This window comes from Dipodomys merriami, unplaced genomic scaffold, assembly GCF_024711535.1.
Source record: "Dipodomys merriami isolate MVZ:Mamm:240054 unplaced genomic scaffold, mDipMer1.0.p SCAF_60, whole genome shotgun sequence".
Taxonomy (NCBI): Eukaryota; Metazoa; Chordata; class Mammalia; order Rodentia; family Heteromyidae; genus Dipodomys; species Dipodomys merriami.
The window spans coordinates 5,148,598-5,167,726 of NW_027206180.1; the positions used below are offsets into that span (position 1 = coordinate 5,148,598).

At 48.2% G+C, this 19,129-nt stretch overlaps 1 protein-coding gene across 9 annotated transcripts in view; it reads right to left on the reverse strand.

Annotated features, from left to right (window-relative positions):
- Rbfox1 (RNA binding fox-1 homolog 1) overlaps window positions 1-19,129 on the reverse strand; it is a 1,026,253-nt gene that overhangs the window by 322,416 nt on the left and 684,708 nt on the right. For 6 of the 9 annotated variants that reach the window (XM_070003517.1, XM_070003515.1, XM_070003518.1 and 3 more), the window contains one exon: window positions 1,181-1,267. The exons of the other annotated variants lie outside the window; for them this stretch is intronic. In XM_070003517.1, the coding sequence (XP_069859618.1) occupies window positions 1,181-1,267 (87 nt within the window). The remainder of the gene's footprint in view (window positions 1-1,180; window positions 1,268-19,129) is intronic. 9 annotated transcript variants of the gene reach the window in all.

Sequence of the window (19,129 nt, forward strand, 5' to 3'; positions counted from 1 at the left end):
GATTTCCTTCCTGGGAGGGACACTGTGTCACTCTTCCCCCGCTCCCCAACAAAATAACCTAAAAGTGGTGGGTGGCTAGATCATCAGATGCAACTTTGACTCCAAATTTGCAGAACGGTATACTAAAGAGGGCCGACCCGGGTGCATGTGAATCATACCTCAAGAAACTTGACTTTGATGCATTGATCTGAGGAGACGGGCAGGCAAGGATCAGAGCCGGAGGAAGCCTGTTCTCACTTCTGGGAAGGTCTAGGTGGCCCCTGGGGACAGTGTTAATGAGTCTTATTTTCAGAAGGTGCGGTAAACAAACTGAGGAGGTCAATTCGGCGGAGGGAGGAGGTGACTGGAACCCAGGGACAGCAGGTCGGGGTACAGAATGTGGAATAAGAATACCTGGAGCGCACAGAAGGGATGCTGTGTCCTGGAAATCACAGCAGTTTACTTACTTAGTTATTTATTTCCAGCTGTGTTCCCAGCTGACCCGCAGTCAGTAAGGGAGACAGCACTGTTTGCCCATCGCAGACACTAGAACCACAACAGGCAAGGCTTTATGCTGAGGTTCAGGAAGATCTTCATCCTCCCAGGGAGATCGGGTGTGGAGACTGAGAGAGGAGATTTGGGGGGGGGCACACAAGAAAGTTCTGGAGGAGTAGGTACTGGATGCAGCATTCGGAAAAGGAATGAACCGAGAGGGACAGGGGAGAGAGAGACACCCCCGCCCCCCCTCCCCCCCGTACAAGGCCACAGTGATAACCACGCAGCGGAAGGCACCAGGAACAGATGAATGCTAGAGGAAATCTGCTAGGTGACTTCTAATGCCTTTAGAGTTCCTGGTGTTTCTTGCAGTGACGCTCCGGCGAGCTATTTTCCTGATTGTAATAAAGAGACACCTTTGCCAGGCACCAGTGACTCAGGCCTGTAGAGGATTGTGGTTGGAAGCCAGCTCCTGGCAGAATCGTCTGCAAGATTTCATCTCTAAAATATGCAGCAAAACGCAAGGCTGGAGGGTGACCCAAGTAGTGAGAGCCTCATCAGCTGATCGAATAACCAAGTGATCGTCAGACCCTATGTTCAAGCCCAGTACTGCAGAGAAAGGAAGAGGCAGGGAGGTAAGGAGGGAGGAAGGAGAGAGAAGAGACAGACAGATAGACAGACTCTTCTAGACCACAGTGAAGCCCACCTGTAATCTCAGCTGCTTGAGACAGGAGGATTGTGGTTCAAAGCCAGCCAGGGTAAAGTTATCTCCAGACCCTCTCTGAGAAACAAACTGAGAGAGAGAAAAAAAGAAAAGAAATGGTTTTGTAGGTCAAATGTCAGTGCCGGAGGTCCTGAGTTCAATCCTTAGAGCCACAAAATAGGGAGATGGGGGGGGGGGAGGGAAGAAACAGAGCATGAGCTACTCGATAGTGGGTTAACATTCTTTCCCATCAAGCCAATCCCAAGACCCGGCGCCTTGCATTAGTTCCCTCCCCTGATACTCTCTAGGTCCATCTCCCAAGAGGAACCCACACCTCTTGTCCCCATTCATCCCCGCCCGGCTAGTGATGGCGTGGGTGCCTGCTGCCCACCCCGCAGGATTCTCTCCTGCTCTAAACCTGCTCCCTGAGGACCGAGATGAAGCCTGGTGCTTGCTGGACATTTGCCTTTCCACGGTGCCAGGCATAATCCAAAGACCAGCAGCGCGTGAGCGTGGGCCTTTCCCGCCGCGCACACCGGCCTTCGTGCTATTCCCGTCCCACAGGACTGCATCACGGAGAGGGAAGGTGTTCCGTGCACTGCCATGGGCCGCATTCCCTTGAATTCACTGTAGGGTAGAGCAGTTGTCCAATGGAGGGGAGAGGGGGGTTGTTGTTTTCACCCCATCCCTTTAGGAGGAAGGGGTGCTGCTGACATCTAGTGGGGAGAGGAAAGCCTGTTCCCAAATATCCCCAGGACCCATAATGAACCCCGGGTGTGTGGGGGGGGGGAGCCCAAATACACATGGGATCTCTCTGCTGTGGGATTACCTCCAGCTACTCCTCTGCTGGGGTTCTGCTTCAACCCCCTAGATAAGGAGGGGCCCAGAGATCCGCCGTCCTCCCAGACACACTCAGACACCCACAGCCACGGCCACGGCAGCCTGTGTGGTGCATCAGCTCTGCCGCAGCGTCTGATGGCCAAGGTGATGTAGCATCTTTCTCCTCTGCCTCTTGGTGACAGCTGACCCGGCCCTCCCAGGGTGTCCTCTCCCCCTTCCCCTGCCCCCCCCCATCCCTGCATGGATTCTGAACAGCTTCCTCCATGCCAGAGGGTCAGGAATGAGCCGAGAGACACAGAGTGGAGCAGAGAGCCCATTCCGGTAGGCAGATAGATACCTCCATCCTAAGCAGCCATTGGCTTTGTGCAGCCGAGTGACACGCGGATTTGCAAAGAAAGGCAAAGAGAGGAAGGGGTTAGCATGGCGGCTACACCCGTGTAGGGCCCGCGGGGGGACCGGCTCTCTATGGTCAGAGACAGAGATTAAAGGATGGGATTCTAAGTCCACCCTTCCACCCAGGGCGGACACAGCCTGTTCTGAAGAGAGGTAAGCTTGTGAGGCCCACAAACGGCTGTTCCTCTCGGCCAGCGAGTATGCGACATCCGTGAATACAGCCACCATGGCTGCCACCTCCCCTGCTCTCCCTGGGCCCTGGGATTCTCCCGGCTCACAGCCCAGGCTCACAGCCCAGGAGGACCTAATGAGCCGGTAATCAATTCCCCTCTGTGAGCCAGTAAGGGCTGGCTGACAAATAGCAAGAGGGCCACTTCTGGAAGCTGACTTTGCCTTGTGGGATTCCACCCCGGAGAAAGACAGACGGGCCAGCCCTCTCTAGAAGAAGCACGTGTGCCGGTCGGGGTAGTCTTCCCTGCAGCCTCCTGCCTGGCCTGCGAAACCACAGGAGCCAGGGCTCCACTAGCTCAGCTTGCCTCTCCACCTGCACCGCTCGAGTCCTCTAAGGATACCTTTTCATCTACCCAATGTGCCATTATGATAACACAGTATCACCACCCGTGCTCTCTACCCCAAATACACCTGCAGAGCTTTTGGGGGATGGCTTGCTGGCCAGGGACCCAAACACGTAGCTCCTGCCTATGCACAGAGAGAGTTCACTCAATGCCCTCTGAATGAAAGTATGATGGAAAGGCAGGGGTAGGCGCACGGAGAAATGAATTCAAGTGCAAACCCCCAAAGAGACCACCTGGTGGAAAGGCAGAAAATATCATTAACTGGAAACAAGACATTTCTGAGAAATCCACCTTTCAGCTTTACCAAAGAGACGTGGCGTGTTTGCCCACGTGGCATGTTCTATGCAGAGAAAACGCAGTGTTTATTTCTATTACACCCAGCTCCCTCTGTGTCAGTCAGAGAGGTTAGTTACTCAGCATGGGTCCCTCTTGGCCAAAGATCCATATTTTAAAAAGAATAAAGCAGAAGGAGGAGGAGGAAGAAGAAAAAAGGGGGTGGGGAACAAAAACTATTTAAAAGAAACCATCTACTGAAAGAAACCTACGGAAAATTTATAATCAGACAACGTAGATTAAAGCACACAAGCACACAAACCGTCCCTCTTCAGTGTTTACATTTAAAAACCCAGCTCCGAAGAGAATCAGAAGCAAATATTTCCCCCCCTTTTTTTTTAAATAAAAGAAACAACAAGCCAGAAGAAAGCCATTGAACAATTAATTGAACTTGAGCTATCTTGACTCTCCACCCTCCTTGGTGAGGAGAACATTTATTTGGCCAAGCTGTATAATTCATTGGGTGCTTTAATTATCGGAATGAATATTGGTGCACATTTCAGGTTTTACTGCATTTAAGAGAAAAAAAACAAGTATATTTTAAGTTAAAAAGAGTGGATATGTCATGAGTTGGCAATTTGTCCTGTTGTTCCCTTTCAAAGGGAACAGAGATAAAAATCCCTTTAGACCTCTCCTCAGGAATGCAAAACTGAGAAGATGCTGAATGCAGACAGTACATAGAATAGAGAGAAATTGACACGAAACAATATTCAGTTCCGCATTCCACAGACATGATGAAGGCTGTTGAATTCTAAAACAATGAATGAACTTGGAAGGACGGTCTATATTGATACTACAGAATGGATCTATATGCCATTAAGAAATATAATTGATCACCGTAGAAGTCTTCCTACAGATTTTGGAAAGATACACACACACACACACACACACACACACACACACACACACACACACACACACACACACACACACACACACACACACACACACACACACACACACACACACACACACACACACACACACACACACACTCTTTATGTAGGCATGAATTTTCAGTAGAGAGGCCAGGAGAAAGGTGTTGTTGTTGTTTTTTAAATCTCTCCTTAATTTATGATGCCTTTGTTAACTATCTGGTCTAGTTGCAAATTTGAGCAGAAGGCACATCTACTGATACATAAGGGAAATTCTTTAGCTCCCCGTGAAATGAAAGATGCCTCATTATTCTGCATTGATCACCCATGGGGCAAAGAGTTCTCGTCTCTTGTCATTGAAATATGTATCTGTCTTAATGTTGTCCTTTAATTCCCTGTCTTTTTCTCCTATTAGCCTTTCCTGCCCTTTTAATTCCTCCAGCGTGGTCACCTGGCTTGGCGAAACTACCTCTAGACATAGAACAGCTCGGAAGCAGGCTTACGTGCTAAGAATTGTCGATCTGAATCTTAGCCGGATGGAGCTTGGATTTCATCTCCATCGGCATTCTCACCCCTTCTGCCGGTGTCCTACCCCGGTTCCTTATCTTGACCATGATTGGCCTAACAGAGTCTTTCAAGACTATGAGGCTGTGGACAGAAGCCTGTGGTGGAGGGCTTCTCTCGAGATGGGCATGCCCTGAGGGTATCATGATGCTAAGATCAAGATGATACAACCTTCTCCATGCAACCTCTTGTGTTTTTAACCATCATCGGGAATATGTTAGCTACAATGACCATGGCTAGCAGTGACATGGCCTCCTCTTGAATATTACTGATTCGGGTGTAAATGGTTCCTGTGGCCCAGGAAAGCTTTGGCCATTCTTGCTGGTGGATGGGGTAGACATGGGGGAAATCCTCACACAAAGGTTCCTCAAGGAGGGTCATCGGTAGACAAAGCATGCTGGGATTTCTCTGAGCCATGGTACATGCCTTCCCGTCGAATAGTATGATATTTGCTTCTTAATAACCCACACTCGTCTTTGTTAATCACCAATGGAGACCATTCCTCCAGGATGAATAACTTGAGGGAAAAAAATCATTAAATAAAAGTCGGTTAATTGCATTTCTTAAGAAATCCAACTTTTTAATGTTTCTTCTGAGAACAGAACAGCGGTATAGTCAAAGGATCAATTATCTTTTTTTTTAATTTAAAAAAAAACACAAAAAACCCTCAGAATACAACATTTGCTTTTCTTAAAGGGCCGAAGACATATTCCCATTTCTCTCAATTACTTGTAAAAGAGAAGCAGAAGCCAATAAAGAAGAGGAAGAAGGAGAAGGAGAAGGAGAAGGAGAAGGAGAAGGAGAAGGAGAAGGAGAAGGAGAAGGAGAAGGAGAAGAAGAAGAAGAAGAAGAAGAAGAAGAAGAAGAAGAAGAAGAAGAAGAAGAAGAAGAAGAAGAAGAAGAAGAAGAAGAAGAAGAAAAACCCGCAGAGTTACACGCCATCTACAATTCACTGCACACAAGCTGCTTTTGATTATATTGCTTGGCAAACGAGATACTTTGCTAGGAAGCATAAAACTCTCTATCACTAAACATTTGAGATTCCGCTCAGATAATTTACACATAATTAGAGAGAAGCCCAGACTTCCAAGCGAAAGCGTTACTATCTCTCTAGCAGACTCTTGCTTATGGACATTTGGGGAGCATAATGAGGATTTTATGAGGATTTTTGATCAGTCTTAACGTAGGTGGGAATAAAGGTGAATTACTACTTTACATGATCACATCATTGAGTAACTCTGTGCAGAATAACGATGAGCTGAGGTTGGGGGAGATAATCTGCCCAGGCATTTTGTAGGAATTAGGATTTTCCTTGTCTTTCTCTAAGAGGCATAAAGTGTATTTGGATGATCCCTTAGGAAGCAGTAAAAAACATATATCTGTATTTTTAAAGGAATCAGTCAAGGATAGACGCTTTCCACTCCGATTTCTTGACCCTTTGCTCCCCATCAGGTGAAGAGGTAAAAGAAAAGACAGAGCAAGGATGGAAAAGGAATGGGAAATTCTTACCCAGAGTTTCTCTTTGTCTTGATAGATGACTAAGGTCTTTGGGGGCGGGCGTGAGTTGTCTCTTTTCTAGGCATCTTCTGTCTTAAGTGACCAACAAAAGCTAGCTGTTCCCTCTGAAGTCTGGCCATGACTCAATTGTAGAGCCTTCTCCGGGGGTGAGGGGGCATTGTGGGGCATAGGGAGGCAACCTAAAGTCTACAGCCAGAAATAGTCTGGTCCTTAGATGGCCTGTCACTCCAAAGCTCGACTTCAGACCTGGCATTGCGTCCCGAAGGAGGCCTTCAGCCTTTCCACTCTGGACAGCTCCTCTGGAGCCACCAAGCCTCAGCTGCGTGGCTCCTCACTCAACCGCCAGCGAATCAGGTTTGGCTTCCTCTTGATTTGTCAGCCCCAAATAATCTATGTCTTGCTTTTTGTGCCCGCATCTGAGTGGCACGGGCTCTCAGCGACATTTGGTTTAATATCGTAACGTACTTCCATCTTGTTTTCACAGCACCTTGCCCCCGCCCTCCGCTCCCCCCCCCCCTCCACACACACACCCTGCTGCCTCTCAGGCCATGCTGGGCAGGCTGGAATAGACGTGTTCAGATCCTCCATACAGCTCTAAGCAATGCAACATGGCGGCCATGGGAGGATTCCCTCCAAGGCTTTGGGGATTTCTGCAATGCTCGTGGCCAGCACAATGGCTATCCAGTGTGTAACACAACGGCAAGCCAGCTAGTGTGTACAGAACTCTGATGATGTTCCTGTCACTACCAGAGCTCAATATCTGTGCCGATGCATCCCAAATGATCCCTTAAGATCCAGAGGGCTCATCAAGCCCAGTTCGTCACCACCCAAGGAACACAACTGTGGTCAACAAGAGCCAATGAACAACTTCCAACACATTATACAAGCAAATTAAAATGTATCCTAACCACGTGTCTAGAAGTCTCTCTACTATAACCCGGGCTAATGCTTGGCAAGGGAGCACTGTCGGCGATTCAGGGAATAATAAGCCCATGAATGATGAGGAATCAGAAGCAACACAGACGTCCGAAATAGGGGAGCGGTCGCACAAAGGGTAATGTATTCATGAGTCCAAACGTTAGGCAGCTATTCAAAGTCAGGTTTCTGTGCAACATTTAATAGTACACTTTCAAAATAGACATGGCACAATACCATTCTTGAGCAGTTTAATTGTGTGAAATGCATCGTGTGCCTCTGTTTTATTACTTCCCTTCTGTCCATCCATCCATCCATCCATCCATCCATGAATCCAAACTATCCATCCTTCACCCATCCCACATCAGAGCAGAAATACACTGACCCACGATGACCAACAGATGGGAAGCCTGGGTACTCAGCATTGCCTTCTGTGTTCTCTCCCACCCCAGGATTGTTCTGCCAGATTGCTCAGGGTCACGACATAGATGAAGCTCTAATCATTCCCATTCTACTCTTCCAGGGTGGCCCACAAGGAAACCTTGTCCTAGAAACACATGACGAGAAAAGAGTTCAGTGCAGAGATTTCCCAAAGAGCTCAGGCAACAGAGAATTTTTCCCTCCAATATGAGGAAGGAAAATCTACACACACATACATATATATGTATATTATATGTAAATTTTTGGTGCCAGTACTGGGGCTTGAACTCTAGGCCTGGCACTCTACCACTTGAGCCACAGCCCCACTCCTGGCTGTTAGAGAGTTAATTGGAGATAAGAGTCTTGTGGAATTTCCTGCCGGGGCTGGCTTTGAACTGTGATCTTCAGATCTCAGCCTCCTGAGGTAGCTAGGATTACAGGCGTGAGCCACAGGCGCCAGGCTCATGAATCATATTTTGATAAGTGTTAGTAGCTGGGTAAAATAACTCAGTTCATTCATGCATGGAGCATGCATTGATCACACTGACCTCTCATGACCCTAACTTGTCCCCCTCCTGTGACCCCCGCTGTCCCCCTCCTCCAATCCCTCCCTTGTCCTCAGCAGACCCTCTTCTAGGATCTCTGTGTCTTACTGAGTATCTCTGGCCTCTAGTGGGTACAATGTCCCGAATTACTGTCTCCTTCATGGTAAACCAGTATAGACGGACAACCCATCCTGTTATCTACTGGGTTGTTCTGAACCAGAAATAACTCAACACACGTCAAGTTTACTGAGTAAACACCAGTAAACTCAGTAAACACCAGTGCATTGTACGCTCTTATCCATGCAGCCACTCCCACTGGTACAGCCGCGTAGATCCCCTCCATCAGTGCGTGTTCTAAACTGACACCTCGAGTGGTCTCTTGGATTTCATAAAGCCAGTGGGGAAATTCTGTGCTTAGGTTTTGTTGTTTCCCCCCGCCCCCCAAGCACTTTGTGTCATTTCAAATATTTAACGGCTGTGTTCCAGTTAGTAGAAAGGTGGGCACTTCAACCACAGCCCCTAATATCTTCAGGGACTTAATAAAACAAGTATGATGGATTTAAGTAATGCTACAGGAAAACAGAGGCAATCAATGACAAATCGAGAGAATTACATAATGTGCTTATGTACAGCGGATAATGAAGTTATGCAGTAGCAGGGAGAGAGAGAGAGTTAAAAAAAAACCCACTGCGACAGAGGGAAAATAAACAGCTTTATAAACGGCACAATGAAGTGAACGTGGGGAAAACCTTCTCAATTACATTCTGAGGGATGGTGACTTAGGAACAATGATGCTCCCTTTCTCCCGAAGCCGCTCCTCTCCTTTACATGGTTTCATTCGTCCTCGTGAAACACCCTGACAGGCAGGTGTCACAGAGGAAACTGAGGCAGAAATCCCTAAAGCAACTCACTCCGCGTCGCCAAGCTGAGGCCGAGTAGAGGCACGGTGTGGGCTCACCAGCTGCCCTTGGGGTACCAGAGAGAACTCAGAGCAAACCGCTGTGTAGGTCAGAGATCTGACACCACCAGACCACGATGGAGGGCAGGCAGGTTACAGGAACAGAATGGTTTTCCTTCACGAATAAACCCACCCCTGCCTACCTTCCTGACCTTTGTGGTTTTTTCTGCAGGGCCTGGGGGTAGTGGCGGCATTGTAGAGATGGCACCCACAAATCCAGGATCATTTGGAACACCCAACCTGCACAGTTGCCATACTTTAGCATGCTGTGTCTAACCGGGCAGATCACCGGGCAGGTGGAGGAGTAGGGGAAGGGAGGGAGGGAGGGAGGGAGGGAGGGAGGGAGGAAGGAAGGAAGGAAGGAAGGAAGAAGGAAGGAAGGAGGGAGGGAGGGAGGGAGGGAGGGAGGGAGGGAGGGAGGGAGGGAGAGAGGGAAGGTAGGAAGGAAGGAAGGAAGGAAGGAAGGAGGGAGGGAGGGAGGGAGAGAGGGAAGGTAGGAAGGAAGGAAGGAAGGAAGGAAGGAAGGAAGGAAGGAAGGAAGGAAGGAGGGAAGGAAGGGAGGGAGGAAGGGAGGGAAGGAGGGAGGGAAGGAGGGAGGGAGGGAGGGAGGATGCCAGAGGCCACCCACCACCCTGGCACCAAGCCAGGGATGTTTCCGAGGTGCTTCAGGTAACCTCTGCCTCTTGCAGAGCCCATGACTCAAAGCCTCCACGGAGCTGTGACCTCACCGGACTCCTGCAAAGTTGCCTTTCCTAGTCACAGTGCCCTGCCTGCTTCAAGGCTGCCAGATTCCCCTCGTATTAGGAACAGGGACATGGCGGCAGGAAGCCATGGAGAGGATTTTCAGAGGACAGGCACCCCGGGAGGCGGGGTACAAAGTAACTGACCTGCGCAGGGCATGGCCGGCTAGGCAGGCACAGAACCACCCCCCGCCTCCCCCGCCCACCCCCAAGGAGCTCTCGGGTTCTTTTCCCGAGTGATGCCACCATATTTACAGTGAGAGCCTAGAGAGGGTTAGCTCTGTGCATCTTCATCCCCGTGGGAAGCTCTTTGCCCCCCCACCCCAAAGATCTGCCTTTGGTGGTGCCACACCAGGCGGTGCCCCAGCCAACTGCGGCATGGGTGGACGCCAGTATGCTTATGTCCACGTCTATCCGAAGGAAGAGGACACTGACTGACGCTTGGCACAGAGCTGACCGGACCACTGGCCCTGGGCAGCGTGTGATTGGGCCTCTTGTCTACAGGGAGCTTGGGGCCAAGTTTCTGGCGTGAGTTATCTCCTCCACATCAACAATACCCTTTGGCAGGGAGATGAGAAGGCAGTCGGCCGTTCACTTACTCAACAAGCGTGGCGACTGAGCACCAAATGTAGACTGGCCGTACAGGGCGAGCTGCAGAGAACCTCTTTTGCTCTTCTGGGTCAGAGAATCATGCTATGGTAATCATTATGAGGAGGAGGAGAGGAGGAGGAGGACGAGGACGAGGAGGAAGAGGAGGAGGAAGAAGAGGAGGAGGGTGATGATACAACAATAACCCCAACATTTTTGAATACCTAGCGCGCACACACACACACACACACACACACACACACACACACACACACACACGCACGCAGGCACACATTGATACCACATCTTATCATCATCTCTCTTTTAATATGCAGAGAAGCTAAGTGATTTGCCCTAAGGTACACAGCCAAAAGAAAAAAAAACTATATAGCTATGGGCCTATGACTATATAACATGATACTTATGGAAATAAAATTTAAAAAATGGAAACAAGAGTGTTTTTAAATTGCGTTGTTTTCTGTCCTTCCTTCCTTCCTTCCTTCCTTCCTTCCTTCCTTCCTTTCTTTCTTTCTTTCTTTTCCCTTTGGTTTGTTCTCTTTGGTCCCTGTGTGTGATATCTGTGCCCTTTGTCTTGTACGTAAGTTTATCATCTGATTTGGGGAGGGGAATCACAGAAATGGTGGGACAAAGGGTGACCCAATTCAGCAGTGACACTCACTAGATGCCACTGTGTTGGAAGTGAACTTTACAACTTGTAGAGGGAGGGGAGTCGGCGGGGAGTGGGAGAAAATGAGGGAGGGGGGACACATTCAGAAAAGAAATGTACTCATTACCGGAACTCATGTAAATGAAACCCCTCTGCACATCACCTTTACAGCAAAATTTAAATTATAAAACAAATAACAAGAACTAGACCTCACACGTCGGTAGGTTGGACATGTGTCCCAACATGCGGAGAAACAAACTCAGTACCATGATCTCTCTCGACTCCTTGGGTTTCACTCTGGGACATTTCTGGAGTTGTACAGGTGATATAGGACCTGTTATACAGGTGCAGGTGAAACGGAAGTAGAACTCCAGACATTCAGAAGAGATTTAAGTCCTTTGTGGTGAACTTTTCTGGCCCATGGAAAGGCCATTTTTTGCCACCCCGGAGTCGAGCACACATTCTCATCCTGGGATCCAGCCCAGTGACTGAATAAGAACTCCCTTTGGGCCTTCATTAGGTTAAGAGTTCCACTGCTCTTGGGCCTAGGGTTTATAGAAAAGAAATATTTCCATTTGCTCTCTCTGAGGACCTTTGTGTTGTAAGCCCAGAGATGCAGTCCTTGCATGTGGCACATCCCAAAGTCAATATAAAAAAAAAAAGCTTTCCAATCTTTCAGGATGGAGTGGAGAATATTCTCATTATAACATTAGAGAAACTTTAGAAAAAAATAAATCAATACAGTAATGGGATATAAGACCAAATGCAACCTTCGGCCAGATTCTCCTGCCCATCAAGATGTATAATAGAGATGCTATAGCTTCGTCCCTGGAGAAGCTGGAGAGCCTGAAAGAAGCTAATGGGGGTGGGATAGGAGGATATATACATATTTATATTTATATACACACATATATGTATATATAAATATATGCATATACATGCAAAATGGAAAAATGCAAAAAAAAATTAAAAGATTACCTTATCCCAATGTCAAAACTATTTGGAAACAATCTAATGGCATGATTTCTGGTTGGTTAATTTTCTTAATTTTATCTCATTTCCCATTTCTTAAACAGAGACATGGTCAATGAAATTGTAGGAAAACATTTTTCCAAAACTGTCAGCAAAGAATGTGTCTACATTTCTGAAGTGTTCCAATTAGTCACTAAAGAGAAATGTGATCTTATTTCTCCTCTATAGAAACGGGCTAACAGATCGCCCTTCCAGAATGGTCTCAAGAGAGTTCAGGTCTGATTTGTTTTGGGGGGGTGGGGTGGGGTGAGATTATTATTCACTATTTCCTTCAAGATTTAAGGGCCTATATTAAACATTGATGTTTATATACTTCCAGGAAGCAAAACAATGGAGAGTTGGCTCTTTTGTTGATGGCTGCTGTTGTTGTTTTTTTGTTTGTTTGTTTTGTTTTTAGGTCTAAGACCCGGACTCAAACTTGGTGCCTGATCCTTTCAATTGGTGGTTAGCGCTCTACTAACCGAGGCACACTTCTAACCCAAGAGGCTTCTCTTGGGTAGCTCACACGAGTTATAAAACAAATTAACAAAAGATAAGGCACACATGGCACAAAAGCTTGGGTAAGAGTTAGGTGAGCCAGAAATTCCTAAACCAAAAGGAGAGTGGGTCATGTGGAAGCAGCGTGCCAGGCATTCTATAATGCTGATTCTATAAATGTTTATTCTATCAACGTTTACCAAGTTCCATGCTGTAAAGTAGAGGTTGGCACACAAGCTATACTCAACTCCTATTGCAGGTATCTTCAATGATACGTCCTCAGGCCATTTCTGAGGAAAGGTATCTCTCTCCCTTCCCTGAACTCACCAGCTACTGAAGAAGTTCATGACACAATCAGGACAGGTTCGGGTCTCCTGCCCATGTGAGAGTGACCTACAAATATCAGAAACGCTCGAGAACGTGGGAGCGATGAGCTTGCTTATTAGAAATGATTTCGAAACACAAAGAAGCGGCACAGGTAGCTATTTTTCTAACTAGGACTCCGGGTGACGGGAGTACACGCACAAGAACTGACAAATCATTTAGGAGTTTCCATATAGCAGAAGAAACGATTGCCGGAACTAAGAGACAACCCAGAGAGCGGGGGAAAATCTCTGTCAGTAGAAACAGAATTAATATCCAGAATATACCAAGAACTCAAAAAAATCCAAGAGAATAGATAATCCATTTAATAAATAAGCAAGCAAATTCAATAAATATTTCAAAGAAGGAGGAGGAGGAGGGAGAAGAAGAAGAAATACCAGGAGCTAGTAATTACCATGAAGAACCATGCAAACCATAAAGAAAATGCATATCACAAGCACATGAAGATGCAATCTCTGGGGTTGGGAATGTGGCTTAGTGGTAGACTGTTTGCCTAACATGCATGAAGCCCTGGGTTCCATTCCTCGGTACCACATTAAAAAAAAAAAAAGTAAATGAAAGAAATAAAGTTAAAAGAGAATTTTTGTTTTAAGATTCCATCTCACCCCAGCCAACTAGACAACAAACAACAAACGTGGGGAAAAGGAACCAGCTCATCCCGATGGTGAGAATGTAAATGAGTACAGCTGCAATGGAAACCCGTATAGCGGTTCCTCAGAAATCCAAAAATAGAGCTCCCCCGTGACCTTGCCAAAATGCCAAGGAGAGCTGATCAATACTCAAGAAGGACAGCTGCCTACCTATGTCTATCACAGCAGTATTTTCAATAATTAGCGAGGGTGTATGTTTGTCAGAGTTTTCAGTAAATACGAAAACAGAACCACGAAACCTCTCGAAAGTGTTCTAGGAAAAAAGGAGGCATTGTCTATGCAAGAATAAAAGATAGTCTACATTCTGTATGGGCTTCTAGATGCCAGCTGACACTTTTGCCAACACGATCTGCCCATCTTTACTGAATGGCAAGCAATAGTTAAGAGTACAGTAAGAAAAAAAGAAATAATTTCAAAACACAAATTGTTAAAATTCACATTACTATTATTATTATTTGCTAGTCTTGGGGCTTGAACTCAACTTAGGGTATTGTCCCTGAGCTTTTTGTTTTTTTACATAAGGCTCTACCAGTTGAACCACACACAGCTCCACTTCTGGCTTTTTGGTGGTTAGTTGGAGAGAAGAGTCTTCACAGACATTCCTACCCTGGTCAGGCTTCAAGCCCTGATCCTCAAATCTTAGCTTCTGGAGTAGTTAGGATTACAGGTGTGAGCCACCAGTGCCAGGCTCATTTGAATTATTATTATTTTTTCAGTCTGCATTGGGGATTTCTAATTACTACTACTACTACTACTTGCTTCTTTGAGCAAAATGATGTTTCCAAGGGCTAAGTGTTTAAGTCACCAATAAATGCAAAGGACTGCACATGTAATATAGTGTCATAGGTTCTGGACGATCTTGATTCAATAATAATAAGAGTAATAATGATGATGATGATGATGATGATGAAGACTTCTTGCCACAGGGTTATCTTCTGTTGTTTGGCAGGAGCCGGTGCAGTTCACACTCTGCCAGCTAGCGCTCCCCCGTGAGCCCCCCGTGCTGAGATGTGGAGGAACTTCAGGTACTTGCGTCCATCATCGCGGTTGACTTCCTTTGGGGAAAGCCTTCCAGCCTTGGGCTCAGTGGTACAGCATGGGAGAAAAAGCTCTCTCCCCTGCTGACAACCCTTCATGGAGAGGGATGGCGGAAGAGAGCCCGGCCGGGGTCAACGACTTCTCTCCAGGTGACAGATTGATGGACGTGGTCAACGGGGTTAAATTGCTTCTCAGGGACTTTTCATAAAGCCGGGCTGCTTCATTTCAGCTCCTCGTTTTCTCCAAGGTGGAGGTGATCACCGGGTGGAAGAAGGCCGTGAGGTGAAGGGAGGCGGACCCACGCAGAACAATGCCCGCATGTCCCGGAGGCCACAGGACCCATCTTTCTTCCATCTAAAAGCTTCACCTTAGGGGAAGCCAGAGGACAATTGCAAACTTTCCCCCTTCTCCTTCCTCCCCCCTCCCGTCCCCGTCTGGGGAACTCAAGGACGTTAAATCAGGGTGTCTGACTGGGAAACTGGAAGCCGGGGCCGGGCGCCGGTGGCCAGAGCCATTTCTTTGTTTGAAATCTTCTGTGGTGGCGGCGGCTTTGAATACAGTTCAGGTCCATCACGGGGATGCACATAGAAGGAAATGGCCTTCAGAAGAGCAACTAGAAGCCTCTGCGCCTCCTATGAAATGCAGCCATCACGAGAGCAAAGTAATACTCCGTCCTGGGTAGGTACTGTTTGGCTCGTGTGACGTCTCCAATGCAAAGCTTGTGAGTAAATGGTGAACACACATGTTGGTATGACGCTTGTGCATACCTGTGCTGCAGTATGCCATAATCTGCTGGGAGTAACTTCCACCCCTTGACTTTGACAGAGAGGTGAGGGAGCGAGACCGAGGAGGAGCAGGGGACAGGAGCAGGAGGGGATGAGGGACTGAACACTAACCAATCCCACACCAAGGAAACAGGGTCCTGCTGAGCTTACGTGAACGTGAGTCAAACGTCCAGCCAAACAACAGCAACATCAACCACCCCGAGAACCACCACCATTCTTTCTTGATGTTCTTGCACATTTCCATATACCATATCCGGAATCTATCAATCAACCCGACTAGAAGCATTAATCAGGAGCACGCTGGATTGGGCGGATGCAGTTAAGATGTCTATGGCCTGCACACACAGGCTTTTCTGAGGTGGGTTTGTTTTTTATGACAAGTACTGCCTGCCCCCCCCATCCCGTACCCCAGAAGAAAATAGTTAAGAAATCACAGCTGGCACCTAAGGAAGCTGTAAATTACAAAAAGGCGTTTTCATGAACAGAATGTGGTCAGGCGCATTTGATTTTGTCAGGACAGGGGTCTCCGCCTTAAAGCTGAGGACACTGATCCTCTCGAATGAGCTGGGCGCCGGTGGCTCACGCCTGTCATCCTAGCTACTCAAAAGGCTGAGATCTGAGGCTCACGGTTCAAAGCCAGCCTGGAGCAGAAAAGTCCCTGAGACTCTTATCTCCAATGAACCACCAGAAAACCAGACGTGGGGCCGTGGCTCAAAGTGGTAGAGCGCTCACCTTGAGCTGAAGAGCTCAGGGACCCAGAGTTCAAGCCCCACGACTGACAAAAATAAATAAAAAATATAAATCAGGGTTTTGCAGACTTCTCTGCTTGCTTCCTGCCCTTCCCCCCAGAGCTCCTGGGCTGGGACCTCCTCCTCATTGCTTCATCCCCGGATCATCCCGGATCATCCCGACCATGGACAGCCCCCCCACAGGAAGAGAATCCAGCCAGAAAGCTCGGCCTCCAAATTCAATTTCCTCTGCTGGCTGCTCGCTGCCGGCGGGTGGGAGCCCTTGCTGTGGACCAGCTCGGCGGGGCGCTCCTGAGGTCCTGACAGATGGGATGTCCACGCGAGGCGCTGCGGGGCGGTGGGGACAAGCGCCATGCTCTGGGAGAACGTGGAGCGGAAACACGCTGTGGAAGAGCTGTCGTTCCCAGAGGGGTCTCCTGGAGAGTTTCTGTGGACAAGGCCTGTGGCAGGGTAACACCGGACGGACACAGTGCCAGCGGGCTGAGAAAGGGGGAAACCGAGGCCCGCAGTGGCCTGATGGGTACACGAATGCAGTCGTTGGGGCTGAGAACCCCACAGTTGCTAATCAGCTGACGTTCATTTATGATGGTGACTTAAGACATGCAGAGGGGGAGGAGGAGGGACGGCAGGTTTCCTGTGGTCACTCTGTCATTGTGCCGGTGGGTGGAGAGGCACCTGACCACCGAAGGAGAAGGAATCCCTCCCCCTTCCCCTCTCGGCTGGGGACTGCACTGGGGACCCCTGGGTGGGAAGATGCTAACGATTAAGTCTTAATGAGATTTTCTGATAGAGAAACAGTTGGACCGGAAAGGGGTTTCTGAAGGCAATTTCATTCAGTTCCACAACTATTTGCTGAGAGCCGACGGGCATGCAAAGCCCTAGACAAGCGCAGGGAACACAATGATGGAGACTGGCTGTGTTCTCAGGGGCAGTCAGATCCCAGAGCGTCGGACGCGACCAGGCTGGACACCGGGAGTGACTGACGGGCGCAGAAAGGCTGCTCACTGCCTGGCCAGGGCAAAGCTGAGACTCAGAGGGGGAGGGGCTCCAGAGGCGCTAACATTTCAGACTAGCCATCGTGGGGGGGGGGGAGAGAGGGAGAGAGAGAGGAGAGAGAGACAGGGGAGAGACAGGATCAAGAAAGGAGAAAGAGGAGAGAGGAGGAGAGGGAGAGAAAGGAAGAGAAGACAGAGGGAAAGAGGAGAGAGGGAGAGAGAAGAGAAGGAGAGAGGGGAAGGGAGAGATGAGAGAGGGAAGGAAAGATAAAGGGAGGGAAGGAGGGAAAGAAGAGGGGAGGAAGGGAGGAAGAGAGAGCTTGCCAGGGAAGACCTGCCATAGGAAATGCAGGGATGGGGTAACCCTAGCCCAAATACATATCAGAAGAAAATCATTCAGAGCCAGGTGCTGGTGGCTCACGCTTATCATCATAGCTACTCAAGAGGCTGAGATCTGAGGAGTGTGGTTTGAAGCCAGCCCCAGCAGGAAAGTCCATGGGATTCTTATCTCCAATGAACCACCAGAAAACCAGATGTGTTGCTGTGGCTCAAAGCCGTAGAGCGCTAGCCTTGAGTGAAAGCCCTCGGAGACTGAGCCCAGGCCCTGAGTTCAAGCCTCACAAGTAACAAAAACAAAACAGAACAGAACCAAGAACCAAAAAATAAGACAAAGACAAAAAGCCAAAAGAAAATCGTTCAGTAGCTGTGGGCATGACCCAAGCAGCTTCAGCACAGAAGGGAGCAACATGGTGCCTAGAGGTTAGAAACCGGTTCGAGAGGAGGTGAATGTAAAGATCTTAGATATTACCATCATCCGTAGCACCACAGGAGCATCTATAAACTGACACACGTGAGCATTTTGGTATCTGCAGGTAGATGGTTTCTAGACCACCACAGAGAAGAAGAGCCACATGCAGACAGCAGGCAAAGAACTCAGTATTGGACTTTAAGTAATTATTTTTTTTATGTGCCAATACTGGGGCTTGAACTCACAGCCTTGTACTCTCAAGCTTGGTGCTCTACCACTCGAGCCAGACCTCCTCTCTTTTATTTGGCTAGCCAATTGGAGATCTAAGACTCTCGGATTTGTCTGCCTGGAGTTGGCGTTGAACTAGGATCCACAGGTCTCAGCCTCCTGAGTCGCTGGGAATATAGGCGTGAGCCACCGGCGCCTGGCTTTCCTGTGGTATTCGGTTGGTATTCCTATCATGTCCTTTCGATGAACACTTTGCTCTCACTTGGTCACTCCAACAAGGGACTTTCATCTTCGTGTCTCTTCATGGGTGCCATTTGGGGTTTTTGTTTTCATTTTTTGAGAGGCAGGGCCGGGAAACCCACACAATGAAACCCCAAAACAGTATGAAGCCAGACTGAATGGGAGCCTTTCTGCAAGGATTCAGCTTGCACTATGAATTCCTGCATGGGAACTGAAAAAGGTTGGCCTCTGAAATTTTAATCTATTGATTGATTGACTGGGCCCGATCACAAATACCGTGTAGCATAAATCCACACATGAGAGGGGCTTACTCTGTGTGTGTGTGTGTGTGTGTGTGTGTGTGTGTGTGTGTGTGTGTGTGTGTGTGTGTGTGTGTGTGTGTGTGTGTGTGTGTACACCATTAATCTTTTAAAGCAGGGGGAAGATGGTTAAAGAAAATTACAGCAACAGCAGAAAACACAAAAAGGTTCCTTGGCACAAGTTCAAAACCATAGACAAGCTGATGGAGACGTTTCCTTCAACAGTTGCTCTTGAACTTGGAGTGACACCTGAGCCTTCGGGCAGGCCAGGCAGCTTCCCCACAGGCCTGCCTCTCATTGTCTCCTGTCTCCCTTTGGGTTCCACAAGCCAGCTTGGGGCCAGAGCTTTATCATACACAGGAAGGGTCCCGTCCCACCTACCACCCAGACTTCTCT